We start from the raw sequence: 20131 nt of genomic DNA on the forward strand, positions 1-20131 counted from the left end.
TCTTCAAGATGGAAGTTAAATTATAAACTAAAATGTTTCTAATTTCACAAAGTTCACATCAACTTCAAAAAGAGCATCTGGTAACCATGAGATTGCTCAGTTTCTTCTAAGCAATGTAGTGGAACGTCATGTTCAAGCTAAAGCCAGCTACCAATCTGTGCATGATGTCTGGATAACAAACACTTACATGTACATGTATTCCACTCTGCTGTAACTCCCTCCACTCTGCAGGAAGTCCTGAAAAGCATGTTATTGCTAATTCCCTATTGGTGGATGAACTGTAGATCGCAACCTCAAGGTTAAAGTAACTGGAGGTATCTGGAGATGAATATGAATATGAATAGTGATTTAAATTTGAGAGATTCCTACCAAGATGCTATAACATGCCACTGTGTGAGAGTCTAAAGAGGACAGTGATTTTTCCATTAAAAAGAATGCACAAGACAGAGCTCCTCAAAACAGCCCCAAAAATATTTTTAAAATAAGTTTATCATTTAACAGCATAAAGTAAAACTTTGCAATACTCTCAGTTTAAATTGGCCTTTCAATGCAGATAACAGTTTTATAAACAGCTTAAATGTTACTCCTTTGCAGATGCATACAGAGGATCCCTGGCAAGCTGGTCTGGCTAAAGTCTACAATTACTCACTACGTGTATGTACAATAGGAAAATCATAATATATTATACCTGAGCCACAAATGAAAAGACATTTTTGAAAAACATGCAACACTATCAAATGTAAAATACAACTGGTACACCAGGAAGCAAAGCAAGCTGGTTGAATCCAAACAATATCCCCAGTCAACAACTACAAGCACACCCAGCAGGTATCATGAAAGCAATCACTCCCACAATCCTCTTTTTTTTAAAGTACATAATCAAGCCACACTTAGTGACAGAAAGGAAGGGAATGGAGAGGGAGACAGAAGGAAAAAGGAAGAGAAAATATAAAGCTTTAGTCACCTGACTGGTTAGGGGAGTGGCTGACCAAATCCCGAATGGGAGGCATGCCTAAGAAAAAGCAAGAGAACCATAAAAGGTGTCAAGGTTCAATACATTCTCAGTTCACTCTTGATCAAAGAGTAAAACTGAATGCTCTCTCATCAAAATTAAAACAAAACAAACTTCCAAACTTTACCCAGGATTTTATTAGTCACCCTCAGTTCTAATGGTGTGTTTTTTCTAATCTGAAGCAGTCCAGGACAGTGCACTGGGTTGTGGCTGCCAACAGTATTAGATTGCAAAAAAAACCCATTTAACAGCACTCAATTGCAAGAATTTCTACTGGGAATAAACTTACCAGCTCAAATCACAAGAATCAGACAGGATTCAAAAACAGGGCTCTGATAAAACTAAACTTCAGTGTTGGAAAGGAAAACCAAAACAACATGAAGGAGAAGTGGATTGTGACAGACCATTGCATATTGTTTGAGCAAGTGAAATGGATGGTGAGCTATTGAGCCAGGTTTGCCTGCTATTGGAATTAACCTGCTACTTTAAGGTTGCAAAAGTGAAGCAATTTTATCTTCATGTGAAAGCAACAGATCCCAAGTCATTATGACGAACAAATATCTAGGCCTGCACTCATCCTTCAGCTAACACCTTAAAAAAAATCACAGATGAACTAGCCATTTGCCTAATTATCGTTTGTGGGACATTGCTGAATGAATATTGGCCTTTTTTGACATAAGTAGGATGAATAACCTACACCTGTTATTATATTTCGTATCTGTACATCATAAGTTCTTTATCACCTGTACTTTCAATTCTCTTGCACCAAGTCATAGTCTAAGTGTAAGGTAATTCACTCTTCAAGTGTACAGTGAGCCAAAGTCTCAAAACGACAGGGGCTAATATAATAGCATAATGGACATAGTAATGAAAAGTTTAATACGATGAACAGTAATAATAAGTTTTAGTCAACACCTTGAATTATGATGACAGCAACACAAATATAATGTATCCTGCTCGTAAATTCAATAATGAGAAATTTAACAGACACCTCAAGAGGCAGTCAAAAAAAGTGGCATCCGGTCCAGCAGCATCTGAGGAGCAGGAGAGTTGGCATTTTAAGTATAAGCTCTTCATCAGGGATATGATGGCGGTGGTGCAAGTTGGGTAGGGGTGTTGCTAAGACTGCTGAGAGATAATTGGGAGGGGGTAGGGCTGAGGGAGAAGATAGTTGGGAATACAATAGGTAGATCAGGTAGGGTGATGGCGATAGGTCGCAGTGAAGGGAGGAGCAGAAAGTGGGGGGGGGGGGGGGGGGGGGGGAGGAGGAGGAGGAAGGAAGATACACAGGAGGGCGATATCAAGTTGGAGGGTTGGACCTGGGATAAGGTGGGGGAGGGGAGGAGGAAGCTGGTGAAATTGACATTGATCCCGTGGTTGGAGGGTCCCAAGGTGGAAGATGGTGTTCTTCCTCCAGTCATCGGGTGGCTAGGATTTGGCAGTGGAGGGGACCCAGAATTTGCATGCCCTTGGCAGAGTGGGAGGGGAAGTTGACCTCCAAACACCTAATCGGCTGTGTCCGTTGCTCTTGATGTGGTCTCCTCTACACTGGGGAGACAGGATGCCAACTTGCAGAACATTTCAAAGAACATCTCCAGGAACACGCACCAAACAGCCCCACTGCCCTGTGGCTGAACACCAACTCCCCCCTCCCATTCTGCCATGAACATACAAGTCCTGGGCTACATCCACACCAAATCCTAACCACCCGACGATTGGAAGAACACCACCTCATCTTGTGCCTTGGGACCCTCCAACCACACAGAAACTTCTCTGACCTATCACCATCAACCCCATCTTCATCTACCGATCACATTCCCAGCCTTACCCCCTCCCATTTATCTGTCAGATCCTTTGCCATGTGACCCCCCCCCCCCCCCCCATACACACACATTACTGATGAAGAGCTCATGCTTCAAACGTCAACTCTCCTGCTCTTTGGATGCTGCCTGACCAGCTGTGGTTTGCCAGTGCCACACTTTTTGACTCTGATCTCCAACATCCGCAGTCATCACTTTCTATTTCAAGCTACTGCACCACTCCATGGTTAATCATCTCTCTCATTAACTCTCAAATGCAATAAAGGGAGCATGTTGGCCTGGAAGACAGTTACGTATTGTTGTGCCAAGTATGGAAGATGCTTTCCCCAATCTGATCTACTGTATCTTTTCCAAAGATGAAAATGTCAAGCATACACAAGTTCTCAATATGCAAGTTAAGCTGTCATCAAGGGTTGGGTGAGAAAGGTGCCAATTTTTGAGAAAACTCTCAAAAATTCATTAACTAAAAACCATTGGCTGGCTGGATATGTACGCATAGCTACAAGTGGACAATTGCAATTCTCGTGGAACTGACCTAAAAGAGAAACAGGAAAACATTAAGCACTGAAATATATAGCTTGTGCTGAAGTACAGTTGTGTAGGTCTTCTCTCAAAATCTACAGTCAAGATTTTACAAAAGGGAGTTGAACATCACTAAAAGGGGAAATTCTACAGGTTTACAAGCAAAGTGCAGATGAGTTAAACTAGCTAAGTTTCACTTGCAGAGATCTAGCACAGATTAACTGTGCCTCTTTCCAGGATGCAATCAATTTATGATTTCACTTGTATAAAAGACTGTAATTAACCATTCATTAAAACATCAGTAAAACTCAGAAAAGGAGTTACTTGGAGGTTATTAAAGAACACTCCTGAAATATGAAAAAAAGGGAAGTATGACAGCTATCATTAAAGCAGTTAAAATCATAGAATCCCTATAGTGTGGAAACAGATCATTTGGCCTAACAGATTCACACCGACCCTCCAAAGAGTAACCCACCCAGGCCATTCCCCTAATCTATTACTCCACATTTACCCCTGACTAATGCATCTAACCTGCACATCTTTGGATTGGGGGAGGATATCGGAGCACCCAGAGGAAACACAGGGAGAACGTGCAAACTCCACAAAGTCGCTGAAGGCTGGATTCAAACCGAGGTCCCTGGTGCTGTGAGGCAGCAGTGCTAACCACTCCCACAATCAGTACAAATTCATTAAAAACAGTTTCGAAGGCTTGGAAATTTTGCATTTTTGTAAAGGTATATACATTTGTGTTAACCAGCCTGGACAAGAAGTGTTTCTGAAGTGATCCCCTACTGTCACTTGCCTGGTCTCATTACTTAAGATGAGGTCAAGGTTTGCTCCTTCGCTAGTAGGAACATTTACACATTATCAACCGTGTAAGAAAATTTCCTCTAATCAAAGTCTTCACTATCCAAACCTTTAAGACTATCATAGACCCAGTCAATGTTTGGAAAATTAAAATTACAACCTTATTATTCTTACATACATCTGAGATCTTTCTATACAGCTATTCAATTTCCCTCTGACTATTGCAAACTATATAATACAATTCCATGGTTTTGTGCCAGGGAAATCGGGAGTCTCAAACTTTGATTGTGTTTTTCAAGGAAGTAACCAAGAAGATTGACAAGGGCAGAGCGGTAGACATTGCCAAAGGCTTTACTAAAGTCCAAGTAAACAAAGTTTCACATGGTAGACTAATTAGCAAAGTTAGATCACATGGGATTCTGGGTCAGCTTGCCAATTGGTCACAAAATTAGCTTAACAGCAGAAGACAGTGGGATAGTGAAGGATTGTTTTTCCAGACTAGAGGATTGTGACCAGCAATGTTCTACAGAGATCAGTGCTGAGTCCACTTTTGTTTGTCATTTATATAAATGCTTTAGATGAGAATATATAAAGCATGGTTAGTAAGTCTGTGAATGATACTAGCGGACAGTGAAGTAGGCTAAGATTACAGAGATCTTGATCAATTGGGTCAATAGGCTGAACAGTGGCAAATGGAGTTTAATTTGGATAAATATGAAGTATTGTATTTTGGTCAAAGAAACAAGTTCAGGACTTACACAATTAAAAGTAGGGTGTTGGGCAGTGTTGTAGAACAGAGACCAAGGGGCTCAAATGTACAATTCATTGAAATTCGTATCACATAGAAATGATGATTTAGCATGCTTGCCTTCATTCCTCAGATCTTTGATTACAGGAGTTGGGATGTTATGTTCAGGCTGCACAGAATGTTGGTAATGCATGAAGTTTTAGTTGCCCTGTTATAGGAAGGATATTATTAAGCTAGAGTGGGTTCAGAAGAGATTTACCAGGATGTTGCCAGGACTGGAGGTCTTGAGTTATAAGGAGAGGCTGGATAGTCTGAGACTTTTTTCACTGAAGCAGAGGAGGTTGAGAAGTGATCTTTGAGGTTTAGAAAATAACGAGGGGTAGAAATAACATGAATGATAGGTGTCTTTTTCCTAGGGTGGGGGATTTCAAGATTAGTGGGCATATTTTTTTTAAGGTGAAAGAAAAAAGAAGAAAGATTTTAAAAAGACAGGAGGTGCAATTTTTTTTAAAACAAAGTGCTTCGTGTGCAGGATGAACCACTAGAGGAAGTGGCGGATGCAGGTAAAGTTACTACAGTTAAAATACATTTAGATAAGCACATGTATAAGAAACGCAGGCAGGTGGGACTAGTTTAGTCTGGGATTATGGACAGCATGGACTGGTTGGACCAAAGGGTCTGTTTCTGTGCTGTATGCTCTATGAATATTACATTCTCTGGCTCTGGAGCATGAGAATGAAATAATAAAGTAGAATACACAGTAGTAAAATGTATTGATACTCGTGTGCTATGCCAGAGAAGAAACCTCTCAACCTTCAGGATACATCTGCAGAAGGTCCAATTTTATGCACTGAACCAGAAGTTAATATGCATTACAAACACTTGTCTCTGCAGGTGAATTGCATTAACAGAAAACATAATTACTTTTATAGAAATAACTATAGTGGCAGCCACAGATGCAGCCAACAGTTCTATCTGAAGACAGGAATGCCAATTCAATCCAAAACATTCAAAAAGTTGAACATTGACATTCATAGTTAATTGACCCCTTCCTGAAATACTGAACTGAAGCTCTTATTTAAATGCAATGTTCTAGTCACTGTCATCATTCGCAGTGCAGTGATAGGCTAGCCTGAATGTTAAAACAAAGTACAATCATACAAGCAAATTTAGAATCATAAGATTCGTAGAATCTATACAGTACAGAAGTAGGCCATTAGGCCCATCAAGTCCACACCAACCCTCCGAACATCATCCTACCCAGACCCTCCTGCTACTCTATCCTTGTAACCCTGCATTTCCCATGGCCAATCCACCTAACCTGCACATCTTTGGACTGTGGGAGGAAAACAGAGCATTGAGGAAGTCTATACAGGCACGGGGAGAATGTCTGTGTGGAGTTTGAACAGTCACCCAAAAGTGGAAATTGAACTGGTCCCTGACGCTGTTAGACAACAGTGCCAACCAGTCACTGCGTTATAGTAATTGATTATCAAAAATTGAAGTGTCAAAGTTACTTCTTGGAGCATTGAATTATGCAAAATTGGTTACCTGTCTGAGTTTTGCTGCTGTATTGCAGCTGCCCGTTGGTTACTGGGTGTAGAGTTACAGCACTGCCTCCAGACAAATTGGTGAGTACTGGTGTTGTGGTCCCAGCTGCTGATGGTAGTTGCTGGCCTCTTTTCAGCAGTTGCTTTTGTTCCTGGTGTCTAAAGCGCGGTGGTACTTCACGAGGTGGATAACGAGACAAGGCTTGCTGCTGAGTGTTGGCTGGGACACGCTTGGCATTGCTATTGTTGCTGGTAGTTGTGGAAGTGCCGCTGTTGGGGTTGGCAGGCTGAGGCTGGCTTTGACTGGTCTTGGTTGGTTCTGGCACTTAACGGAGGGAAAAAAAATTCAGTTAGCACCTGTTGTACAAACAGCTTATTGAACATCCACTATATTAATGAACACCGATAATCAGAAATGGATAGGTGGGGATCTCAATCTGGCTAATATGACACACAAATCTTTGAAAGATACATGATTTAGGGGAGTCGATGTTGGACTGGGGTGTATAAGGTTAAAAATCTCATCACCTGGTTATAGTCCAACAGGTTTATTTGGAAACATTAGCTTTTGAAGTGTTACTCCTTCATCAGGTGGTTGGAGAGTATAAGATTGTAAGACACAGAATTTATAGCAAAAGTTGACAGTGTGATGCAACTGAAATGACATTTTGACAAAGGCCTGGATCGTTTGTTAAGTCTCTCATCTTTTAGAATGACCATGTTGGCTTCAGTTCTTTCATATGTAAATCCTAGAACTATTTTAAAGTGACATTCTCAAGTGAACTTGAACAATAGGTGCCATGTCAGCTCAGGTAATGCATTGAAGATATGAGGTTAAAGTTTGCCTGACTGTGCCCCAATGTTCAGAAGGATACTATTTCTAAAAAAATGGATTTATAGAATCATACATGGATTCATGCAGTTTGAGAGAGAGTGGGGAAGAGTGTCTGTGAGAGTGTGTGCATGTGCGTTGTGTGGAAACGGGTATAAATCTGAGAGAGTGTGCGTGCATGAGTGAGAGTGTGTATATGAGAGAGAGCTTGTGTATGAGGGGGTCTGCGTGAGTGTATGGATCTATAGGAGTGTGCACACGTGCACTTGTATGTGTGAGAACGCGTGTAGTGCAGTGGGGTCACCTGTAGTGTGACATGAACCCATGGGGATGGCCTCATCCAGGACCTTGGGTTCATGTCACACTACAGGTGACCCTATACAACACACACACCAGACCTGTACTCTCACACAGACCCCTCTGATACACCAGCTCTCTCATATGCTCATACATACACACCCCCATGCCACCTCACAGATTTATACCCTTTATACACACGTTTGTGGGGAGAATTTGTACTTGCAGAATTATATTTTATTTTGCTCAAAAACTGCATGAAAACAAAGATTCTGTAAATCCATTTTTTGGAAATGGAATCGGTCTGAACATTGGGGCACAGACAGGTAGACTTTCATCTCACACCTTCAATGCATTATCTGAGCTGACATAACTATGACTCTAATAGGTGATGTACAGCATGGAAACAAACCCTTCGGTCCAACCCAGCCATGCCAATCAGATATGCCAACCCAATCTAGTCCCACCTACCAACACCCAGCCCATATCTCACCAAACCCTTCCTATTCATATACCCATCCAAATGCCTTTTAAAAAATGTTGCAATTGTACCAGCCTCCACCACGTCCTCTGGCAACTCATTCCATACACGTGCCACCCTCTGCGTGAAAAAGTTGACCCTTAGGGCTCTTTTATATCTTTCCCCTCTCACCCTAAACCTATGCCATCTAGTTCCCCCGATCCCAGGGAAAAGACTTTGTCTATTTATCCTATCTATGCCCCTCAGTTTTGCAAACCTCTTTAAGGTCACCCCTCAGCCTCCGATGCGCCTGGGAAAACAGCCCCAGCCTCTCCCCAGCTCAGATCCTCCAAACCTGGCAACATTCTTGTAAATCTTTTCTGAACTCTCTCAAGTTTCACAACATCTTGCTGATAGGAAGGAGACCAGAATTGCACTCAATATTCCAACAGTGGCCTAACCAATGTCCTGTACATGACCTCCCAACTCCTGTACTCAATACTCTGACCAATAAAGGAAAGCATACCAAATGCCACCTTCACTATCCTATCTACCTGCGACTCCACTTTCAAGGAGCTATGAACCTGCACTCCCACAACACTCCCTAGGACCTTACTATTAAGTGTATATGTCCTGCTAAGATTTGCTTTCCCAAAATGCAGTACCTCACATTTATCTGAAGTAAACTCCATCTGCCAATTCTCAGCCTATTGGCCCATCTGGTCCAGAACCTGTTGTAATCTGAGGTAACCCTCTTCACCTCCAATTTTGGTGTCATCTGCAAACTTACTAACTGTACCTCTTATGCTTGCATCCAAAGCATTTATGTAAATGACAAAGTAGAGAGCCCAGCACCAATCCTTGTGGCACTCCACTGGTCACAGGCCTCCAGTCTGAAAAACAACCCTCCACCACCACCCTCTGTCTCCTACCTTTGAGCCAGTTCTGTATCCAAATGGCTAGTTCTCCCTGTATTCCATGAGTTCTAAGCTTGCTAATCAGTCTCCCATGGGGAACCTTGTCGTTCGCCTTACTGAAGTCCATATAGATCACATCGACTGCTCTGCCCTCATCAATCCTCTTTGTTAAGTCTTCAAAAGACTCAATCAAGTTTGTGAGATACAATTTCCCATGCACAAAGCCATGCTGACTATCCCAAATCAGTCCTTGCCTTTCCAAATACATGCACATCCTGTCCCTCAGGATTCCCTCCAATAACTTGCCCACTACCAAGGTCTATAGTTCCCTGGCTTGTCTTTATTGCCCTTCTTAAACAGTGGCACCACGTTTGCCAACCTCCAGTCTACTGGCACCTCACCTGTGACCATTGATGATACAAATATCTCAGCAAGAGGCCCAGCAATCACTTCTCTAGCTTCCCAGAGTTCTTGGGTACACCTGATCAGGTCCTAGGGATTTATCCACTTTTAATCGTTTCAAGACATCTAGCACTTCCTCCTCTGAAATCTGGACATTTTGCAAGATGTCACCATCTATTTCCCTACAATCTATATCTTCCATATCCTTTTCCACAGTAAATACTGATGCAAAATATTCATTTAGTATCTCCCCATTTTCTGTGGCTCCACACAAAGGCCGCCTTGCTGATCTTTGAGGGGTCCTATTCTCTCCCTAGTTACCCTTTAGTCCTTAATATATTTGTAAAAACCCTTTGGATTCTCCTCACCTGCCCTGTCTTATTTCCCAAGAATAGGTAAATGTTTGCACCTTCTGTAGTAGGTACATCCACATACTGAATCAGAAAATTGTCTTGTACGCACTGAAGAAATTCCTCTCCATCTAAATCTTTAACACTATGGCAGTCCCAGTCAATGTTTGGAAAGTTAAAATCCCCTATCATGACTACCCTATTATTCTTACAGATAGCTGAGATCTCCTTACAAGTTTGTTTCTCAATTTCCCTCCGACTATTGGGGAGTTTATAATACAATCCCAATAAGGCGATCATCCCTTTCTTATTTCTCAGTTCTACCCAAATAACTTCCCTGGATATATTTCCGGGAATATCCTCCCTCAGCACAGCAGTAATGCTATCCCTTATCAAAAATGCCCCTCCCCCTCCTCTCTTGCCTCCCTTTCTATCCTTCCTGTAGCATTTGTATCCTGGAACATTCAGCTGCCAGTCCTGCCCATCCCTGAGCCATGTTTCCGTAATTGCTATGATATCCTAGTCCCATGTTCCTAACCATGCCCTGAGTTCACCTGCCTTCCCTGTTATGCCCTTTGCATTGAAATAAAAGCAGTTTAATTTATTTGTCCTACCTTGTCCCCGTCTGCCCTGACTGTTTGACACACTTCTGTTCTCAGCTGTACCCGTCTCAGATTGATCCCTATTGTAAAAGTTCACTTGAGAATGAAACTTTTAAAAAAAAGTCCTCAGATTTAAAATGAAAGAACCTTAAACTAATATAGTCACTCTAAAAGATGAGAAACTTAAACAATCCAGGTCTTTTTCAATATATCATTTCAGTTGCATAACACTGTCAACATTTGCTATAAATTCGGTATCTTACTGTCTTATACTCAACAACCACCTGAAGGAGGTGGAGCAGCACACTGAAAACTGGTGCTTCTAAATAAACCTGGACTATAACTTGCTGCTGTATGATTTTTAACTTTGAAAGATACAAGTAGTAGACAGCTAAAAGTCAGAGCTTCCGGTTAGATAACCCAATTTCTCTCATTAGGAAAGGAATAGTTCAAGTTTCCAAGAAAAGAATAGGACACATCAATATAGTGAAATTGTCAGTAATTTAAAGAACTTCATCACCTCCAAAGGTATTTCATTCCAGACTAATTTTAGAAATAGTTAAATGATGGAGCTTCATGTGGAAGGTTATGCTGTTAACACTAGTCTAAGTGCGGAGGTGCAGGATTGTTTGAATACACAAATACCAAATTATACTGGATGAAAGGAAGGCTGAACAGAAAACTTCTGGAATCTGGACAGCGCACCAAATCGCTCTTGCAGTACACAGACTTGCCTCTTTCAAAGTACAAAACATGCAAAGTATGTATCCCAAATAAGGCTTACCATTTCACCTTAATATTTTTGAAAGGTCATCTGCAAAATTATGTACAGTTTTCAAAAGGCAGAATTTATTCTAGAGCTCAAATTGTATTCAATCAAAACTACAACCAGGAATTGTAGACCAATTATTTGAAGCTGTGTAAAGGGACAAGGCCACACATCACAAAACAGCAATGTTCACTTTCCTACACAGCCAGCATCACATTGAACTACTGAAATAACGAAGACTTCATGTTACACCGTCTTCAAACAACTTTTATAAAAGGTTGTGAATAAAGTTCGTCCTCTGCATACAACCCTTGCTGCACAAGATTCACAGATGTAAACAAACGTTTCAAGCTTCATTCAGAAAAAAATTGGAGTGCTCTGGCCGTAAGACTGATAATCTTCACTTCGTGAGGGTTCAATGCACAAGAAAAGCAGCTACAAACCTCACTTTGAAGGATACAGAATTTTTGATATTCGTTACAACACACAGGCCTTGCCCCTATACCTCCTCTCTGATCCTTATCAATTCAAAGCAGGGTTGGCACCACACTAACAGAATCTCCTACTGTTTCACGGCTACATAAATACTAAGAGACAGGTAAAACAATTCCCTAGGCACGATTTTTGAAAGATGACAGCTCAGTGGACATTCACACAATGGACAATACTAAATATCTGATCACCTGAATTCTTCTGAATCAAGTTGCTGCATTTCCCTCCTGGGGATACAACCCATCTTCCCTTTCTTCCTCCCAAAACCTCTAAACTATACCCTCTTGATGAGCTGAGCTCCTATTACTTAAATTGAGTTCATGAGCAGTGCCTGTCCTAATTAGTTTTGTGGAATATTAAACTGAATAGGTTTACGTAGCTACCACAGATCAGTTATACTAGACACTGTATATTTTCAAATACGATGGACAGAAGTATGGACAGAAGCTGAAGAGACACACACTATGTTTTGTACTCCCTCCCACCAACCATCCTTCACCCCACCCTATCACTGCATTGCAGACACTTGCTTTTTGTATTCCAGATTACAAACTTTGAAGATCAGTGCTGAAATGAATGCCATAAATCTCTGCATTTATACATTTGCTGCACAAACATTCAACTATGCCAGCTAGCTAACGGTTACGATATCTTGGAAACTGAAAGCTCCACGGGAATAAACACCATGAGAATTGAGTGGATGACTCACACTCAAAAACTGTTTTTTAAAAAAATTGTGCATAAATAAATTCTTGGTAATTTCTGAAAACTGAATTTCACAGCAACTAAGAATTTTCGAAATAAATCTAGAGGTCACCTGTCAATCAATTCTTTAAATATTAAAATAGAACAGACAGTTGCAGGGTGAAAAAGTATAGATTCAGCACAACTTACTAGGAAAAAGAGATGAATTATTAACTACAAGCAATGCAGTTAAACAGGGAAAACCCAAGATAATGCAGTGAGAAAGTGATGTCTAATTTCTTAGTTAAGCTTTATACTATTTTCTAAACTCAAAACACTTGACATTTGATATGGCATTATCACATCACAGAAACATCTCTAATACCATTCAAAGGAATGGTTTGTGCACACTGCAAGATGCCACCCAAATTTATCCACATGGTTTCAGGAGCCACTGTCCTGATTAAGATCAGATGCTAAAACCAAAGAACAGCACCCTACTTTCAGACATAATACAGAGGAAACTTGATTATCCGAAAATCGGATTATCCAAAGGAGATCGCGGTGCCGATAGAAACATTATATCAAAGGCGTGTTTCCAGCAGTGATCGAGTCTTTTGTTTACAGTGATTAAACAGGGACCGTCTACAAATGACTGACCTCGCGCCCTCTCTCTCCCCACACTTTCCCCGGAGTTTAGAGGGGTGTACTCTAACCTCACCCCACTTCCCAGGAATGGTCTCTCCAACATTGTCCTGTGCAAGGCAAAAATGGAACCTGCCAAAGTGTGTGCAGGTACGCGCTCTCTATTTGGAGACTTATCCCACAAAGGCAGCGGCAGCAGTCTTGTTGTTGGTGTTCAGTCTGGATGCCCCAGACAGGGGCCGGGGCTTGCCCGCATTGTGCTGAGGCGGCAGGGTTGGGGGGGTGGGGTGGGGAGCAGGGGGCGGTGTTTGACCTGGTTTTTGGGGCGGGGTCCCACACGCTGTGTGCTGCAGCAGTCTCCTGAATAGGGAGCAGACTTTAAAACTCCGAGCTCCAGAGGAAAGGCATTTAATCGATTTTCCGAATAATCAGTCATCCAAATGAAATAGTGCCCACCCATCACGCTCGGATAAATCGAGTTTCCACTGTATTCTAGTTGCATTATTGAAAAGTGCAACTTCAAGCAAAACATTAAGCAAATTGGATTTTTCAAAAACTAATGTGAAAGCTTTAGTAAAGGTTCTGTAGGACCACTCCCATAGGGAAAAATAAAACATTAACCATTATATCCTACAAGTTTAAGTACTTCACACTTAAAACTCACTACATCCCGAAACTTTTAAAACATTAATTTTAAGAAATATGCTAACTGTTCAAATTACCTCCCACACCTCACATCAGCTGCTTACCACTGTGTTCCCCTGATCCTCCCATTCACTGCCTCTCATGCTCCAAGTACAGCCCCTGCCCCAACTTGTCACTGCCCTCTTCTCATCTCTTCAATTAGAGCTTTGGAAATATGCGGCAAGATGCAGGAAGAAACTAAGAATGACAGCAACTTTGAGTTGCAGGGTTATAGGGGCAAGCCAGAAGTTGGTGGGATGGCAATTTGGCAGGTGAGATAGTGGGAGGGGTCAGGGAGCAAAAGCAGCCACTCCAAAAAGGCACTGCTCAAGTCACACCCTTGAAACAAAATAAAACATGGAGTGTCCTCCACTCAAAATTTCTCTTGTTGAAATGTAACTTCATTATATCTTAAAATATCCTTTAAATTAGCGAGTAGTGAGAAGTGTTTTAGCTCAGGTTGAGGTTCTGTTTGTAGGTTTGATTGCTGAGCTGGAAGGTTCTTTTTCAGACATTTCATCACCATACAAGGTAAAAAGGAAATCTAAATACATAAATAGAAAGTGGGCCACACCATCAGTGCTTCATCCGGAGGCTCACTGATGTTATCTAGTATGGTGACGAAACATCTGAAAATGAACCTTCCAGCTCAGCTATCAAACCTACATCCATATCCCTTAAATGTAAGGTACTGCAGCTCTCAATTTGCCAGTGCATCTTCACTAGCTCAGTCTTCTTGGATGCTCTTAAGTTTTAATCTGCTAGTCTTGGAGCCATTTTTTCTCTCCCTCAAAATAAATGTAAAATTCAACTATGTTATGGTCATTGTTACCTCGGGGTACCTTCACTACCAGTTATGAATTAGTCACCCACTTTTTGGTTGGCTGTGGAACATTAAGTTTAAGAAGCTATCACAAATACATACAAATGAACCAATCTAGGCTATCTTAGCACATCTAATTTTTCTAGCTTACATATAATAAACTTCCTGTGGTTAATCCCTATACTTTTCTGACAAGCTCCACAACCTTTTTCTTAATGTTCCATGCTACCATACAGTTGTGGTTTGGAAGCTTGTACGACTCACAGAACCTAACTTCTTACCTTTATTATTTTTTCTCTCTACCCAAACTATTTCCAATCATTATTTCCTGAATTAAGACTATTCTCTGCAGTGCTAATACCATCATTATCATAGCCATCCGTAACTTTTCTTAGCTCCCGCCCTTACTATAGGTCATGTATTATTCAATGCTCAAATCCCAATCTACGTCATCTTGACGTCACGTCACTGTAATGACCACTAAAACAAAATTTATTTCTAAGAGCACTATCTATTCCTCTCTTTTGTTTCAAATGTTACTTGCATTCAGGCAGAGTATTTAGTTTAGTCATTATTCATGGTTGTAACATTATTTGCTCTTATTTGTGATTTCAATTTTGTAAATTACTACTTCATGGTCTGTTTATCATTTCTGGTATCAATACCTACTCTCTTCCCTTTGATTTACCAAACTTCTTCAGTTCTAAAGAGTCATAATGGACTCAAAACATTAACTGTTTCTCTCTCCACACCTGCAGACTTTCTCCAGTATCTTGTGTTTGCACTATGCCATTTTAAGTGCCTTAAATAATGAAGTAATGATTATTAAATCAATTACTGTCTCCTCACCACCACTTACTCTAATGTAAACCTTAGAATCTAATAAGTGTTACCCAATTAAAATGAAAAATAAATAATGAAATCAAAAAATTGTAGAGTACTTCCCCTGTTAGAATCTCTTAAAATAAGCAGAGTAATTACAGACAATTGACAAAATCTTATGCTCTTAAGTACACGATTACACCTTTCTATGGAAGGATTCACAATATCTTTCAAAGGAATATGGTGGAACAAAAGGTTGAAGAAACAGCGTTGATTTCCCAAAATGCTGTTTGTTTTCTTTTAGAATTCTTTTGATTCTGCCACCTCGGAAAAAGTATTTATAAAAACTGAATACATCCTAGGGGCCTTCACCACCTCCACATCTTGAGCAGCCAGCCCATCACCTCAATCAAATAATTGAATCAGGAAAAGCTTCAACTAAATTTGCATTCTGTACAGTTGTTGCCAATTGATTCCCAAAGTCTTCAAGTAGCTGCTCATTAGAGCAAGAAAGGAAAATGAAAATATCACACACCTGATGAAAATATTTTGGTTATGGATTGAGTTTAGAGAGCTACAGCATTCAGCTTCTGTTTCCATTTTTTTGAACTGCTGAACCTCTTTTAGTCGTCAATTTTTAAAGGCTTAGCGCCACCAAATCCTGCAGGATAATGTTTAAAAGAACATTCACCAGGTAACCAATTATTAGATCACTCATGATCAGCTAAATCAATATTGTGGCTCATTTGGTCAAGTAAGTAATCAGTTGTTTAGTCTGTTTGATTTAAGGACTTGTAGCACAATGGTAAGTGCCATTAGCTCTGGACTAAGAGGCCCAGGTTCAAGTCCCATCTCCTTAAGAGGGTGTTATTACAGCTCTGAACAGTTAAGATGATATCTGCCCAATATTCTCTCTTACATGAGAATTAATGACTTTAAGGTTGGTTAAATTAGAAAGGGTAGCTTTGACAATGAATTCAGAGTGCATTAGATTGTTTTCTACAGCAATATGTTATTGAGCCAACCAGGGAGCAGGCTACCTTGAAGGTGGTAATGGATAATGAGGCAGATTTAATAAAGGCGGCATTTGCTAACATGGACAACTAAGCAACTACGCATGAGGAATCATTCAGGAATGCACAGTTGCAAACACTGGCATCCTGTAGACTTTTACTGCACATGCACAGGAAAGAACATGTGATATTGAACCAGGCTTCAGTAGTGGGGACGAGGGTCTTAATGGAAATACTGGTTTCAGTGAAAAGGAAAGAATCTAGAAGGTGGGGCTAACAAGGAGAGCCTGGGTGCAGGGATGACACAGAAAAGTGAGAGCAACACAGGTGATCATGCTTCTGAGATATAGTACAAAAATGGTCACTAAAAAAGTGTGGATTTGACAGTCATGCAACCATTTCATTTTTTTCCCCAGTTGCTGCTAACAATTAAATCCTTTAAGGCCAAGCAGAGAGGTTCTTTCTTTTGTTGCATTTTCAAAGCACATCGCAAAGAATTAGTAACACACAAAACTTAGCTACTAAAGCTGTCAGGTTTCAAATAATCACCAAAATAAAGTATTTTAGTGTAGTGTATAAAGCTTCATTGTTACCCATTTCCATATTCACTATTGTTCAAATCAGTTATATTCACTGGAAACTTATTTCTCTGCTACAGCTAACGCTCTATCTACATGCTTCTTGCTGTGCACTTCCCCCAGTTCCTTTAAAAAATAACTCAAACCTCAACTACTAAAAGTTGAAATGATTTGAAACGGTCTAATTAGCAGCTGTTACAGATTTCCCCAGAGCACTATCTTAGCTGCCTCTAGAGGCGAAATTCAGTTACATTTCAAGTCATCGCACACTCCTTTGCCAAACGCTATTAAGAACATACGCTTTTGAAACAAAAAAAATCTAGAAGTGCCCAACCTATAACTAACCTGAGCAGGAGCCGCAATTTGGGATGGCAGGAGTGGGGTGCCTAAATAGGAAAGCAGTTTGAAAGGTTTTGATGGAAGTCTTTTCCAAATTTTGTTTCTTCCCACTCTGCAAGCTTCATTAGAAAATGGAGGAAAAGTGTGGTGTCATTTTACTGCTACAAAAGAGCACTGTTTGCCAACTCCTCCTGTAATAGGGGCCCAAGGCAAAGCTGGGTTAACTTGAGATTCTAGTAACTTCCTATGCAGTTTGACTAAATCAAAGGCAGATGGAAGAACTTTAGCCAAGCAGAATCAAAGCAATACAGCAACACAAATCTAAAGCTGTGAACCACAGTAACATGCAAACATATTTTCAGCATGCAAGCCTGTCGCCAGAGAAGGTTCTCTTCTACAGTTTTTACTGTGCATTTCCTATGCTTGCTATGTCCTAAGATGAAGTCAGTTATGGAATGTTGAAGGCCAATCCAGGGGAAGTCCGGCTTTCAGACAAAATTTTGTTGCATTACTGAAAATTCTGCAGTTGATACAAGGTGGGAAGTGAAGAGGAAAAGTAACTGCATCTATGCCATACAAACCTACCATTATTCAAAGTTTGAAAGAAGATTTGTAGTTTGGGTGCTCGTTGTTGTGGTTCTGTTCGCAGAGCTGGGAATTTGTGTTACAGACGTTTCGTCCCCTGTCTAGGTGACATCCTCAGTGCTTGGGAGCCTCCTGTGATCTTTCCTCCGGCATTTGTAGTGGTTTGAATCTGCCGCTTCCAGTTGTCAGTTCCAGCTGTCCGCTGCAGTGGTCGGTATATTGGGTCTAGGTCGATGTGCTTATTGACTGAATCTGTGGATGAGTGCCATGCCTCTGGGAATTCCCTGGCTGTTCTCTGTTTGGCTTGTCCTATAATAATGTTGTCCCAGTCAAACTCATGTTGTTTGTCATCTGCGTGTGTGGCTACTCAGGATAGCTGATCATGTCGCTTCGTGGCTAGCCACGAAACGACACGACCAGCTATCCTTAGTAGCCACACACGCAGATGACAAGCAACATGAGTTTGACTGGGACAACATTATTATAGGACAAGCCAAACAGAGAACAGCCAGGGAATTCCCAGAGGCATGGCACTCATCCACAGATTCAGTCAATAAGCACATCGACCTAGACCCAATATACCGACCACTGCAACGGACAGCTGGAACTGACAACCGGAAGCGGCAGATTCAAACCACTATAAATGCCGGAGGAAAGATCACAGAAGCGCTTCACAGGAGGCTCCCAAGCACTGAGGATGTCACCTAGACAGGGGACGAAACGTCTGCAACACAAATTCCCAGCTCGGCGAACAGAACCCTACCATTATCTCAATGGCAAGCAGTACAAATCAAGCTGCATTTTGTTCAACACAACAGTATGAATCAGCAAATTCTTTAATAACATGATTTATTTTAGCCATTACACATTTTCCCTGATTTTTAAAAATTCAACTGACAATCAAGTTCTCCTCAAGCCTTTCACACTCAATTAACTACTTTTTCTGAAGTACAGTCATATTTGTAAGAGAAATGCAACAAATAATTTGTCCACAGCAAAGTCTCACAAATATCAAAATAACTATCAGGAAATAAAATGATGGTGGCACTGGCACAGTAGGTAGGTGTTCAGGTTTGTCAGAGCCAGTCTATTCCAGGCCAGCAGCATCTTCTTCTCTACGAACTTTTCCTTGTCGTCTCTTTCTCTTCTTTCCTCATCTTCAAGGCTGGAGCAGCGTTGGTCAGGCAGTGGCTGCAACATCAATGGCGCAGATTGGGAATCTTGGCAGTAGTGGCTGTACTCTTGGTGGCAGCAATGCCCAGAGTAGTGACTCCTGGTGGTGTCAGGTGGCAGCAGAGGTAGGGTCGCCTGGGTCATCGGCACTGTTGTGGTTTCCAGATCAGGTCTCTGAGGACTGGAACATCTTGCAGAGACCTTGCTGAAGCCCTGGAACCATGCTTGAGACCAATATGAACAGAAGATGAAGTCTTATTTAAGTAATTTTTAAAATTCTTTTTGTAGCTCAAATGATGCTGGATTTTGGCGACAAAATACTCTTCACTGCGTCTTCATAATATATGTGACAATAAAATCAAATTTTCAGCAATAGCGTAAATGGTCAAGTCAGAGATCAAGAGAGCCTATGTAAAATCACAACTAAAGTAAGACAGTCACTGCAGCACTCCGTCAGAATTACACTGAAGCACCAGCCTAAATTCATCTCATCTGCCTGCAGTGGGTTTGAAACCATAAACGTGAATAGAATAGCAATTTACTGTCACTTGTATTTTTTGAAAATACAATGAGATGTGCACAAGTCACCACAATTCAGTGCCATTTAACTATAAATTGTAAAAAGAAATAACACAATGTTAGGACAAAGTTCACCTTTTATTTCCTGCACAGCTCCTGAGGTTCTGAAGCATCCACATGCCATCGCCACAGTAGCCCAAGCAAGGATTTCGAGGCCAAATTCACCATGCTGCCACTGCAGATACCAATGCCACTGCATCGCCACCAGAGCAAAGAGGTACAAACCAGACTGTCGTCCTGTTCCCACCCACTGCAGTTGAAACAAAACTCTCAAACACAATATAGTTTTACCTCCATCTTTATTCCGGGCCCTGGAGGGAGAGAGAACAATCGCCCATGTGCACAGAGACACGAGTTCTCGGTCTTCTCGAACAGCAGATTCTTAATAAATTATATAGTCACTTACAGGGAGGAACATCAAGATAAGGCAACGTACATATTGATTGGGTAACCATTACAATAGTAAAGATTAAGCCACCTGCTGTTACACAATGAATGTTCTTAACCTTGTTAAATGGCTTCACACAATGAATACTTTTCACCTTGTTAACTGACTTTACATACTGAATGCCTCTTCATCTTGTTAAATGGCTTTAACATAATGAATGCTTTTCCACCTTTTTAAG

At 41.0% G+C, this 20131-nt stretch overlaps 1 protein-coding gene across 9 annotated transcripts in view; it reads right to left on the minus strand.

The window, feature by feature from the left end:
• Positions 1–20131, minus strand: part of LOC140464265 (trinucleotide repeat-containing gene 6A protein-like) — a 180215-nt gene that overhangs the window by 91269 nt on the left and 68815 nt on the right. For 5 of the 9 annotated variants that reach the window (XM_072559111.1, XM_072559114.1, XM_072559110.1 and 2 more), the window contains exons 5-6: positions 6461–6784; positions 965–1012 (exon numbers count right to left, since the gene is read on the minus strand). In XM_072559111.1, the coding sequence (XP_072415212.1) occupies positions 965–1012; positions 6461–6784 (372 nt within the window). Of the gene's footprint in view, positions 1–187; positions 319–964; positions 1013–6460; positions 6785–20131 lie in introns of those variants that run through there. The other 4 variants (XM_072559118.1, XM_072559117.1, XM_072559109.1 and 1 more) reach the window with 2 other exon arrangements.

This window comes from Chiloscyllium punctatum, chromosome 40 (assembly GCF_047496795.1).
Source record: "Chiloscyllium punctatum isolate Juve2018m chromosome 40, sChiPun1.3, whole genome shotgun sequence".
Classification (NCBI taxonomy): domain Eukaryota; kingdom Metazoa; phylum Chordata; class Chondrichthyes; order Orectolobiformes; family Hemiscylliidae; genus Chiloscyllium; species Chiloscyllium punctatum.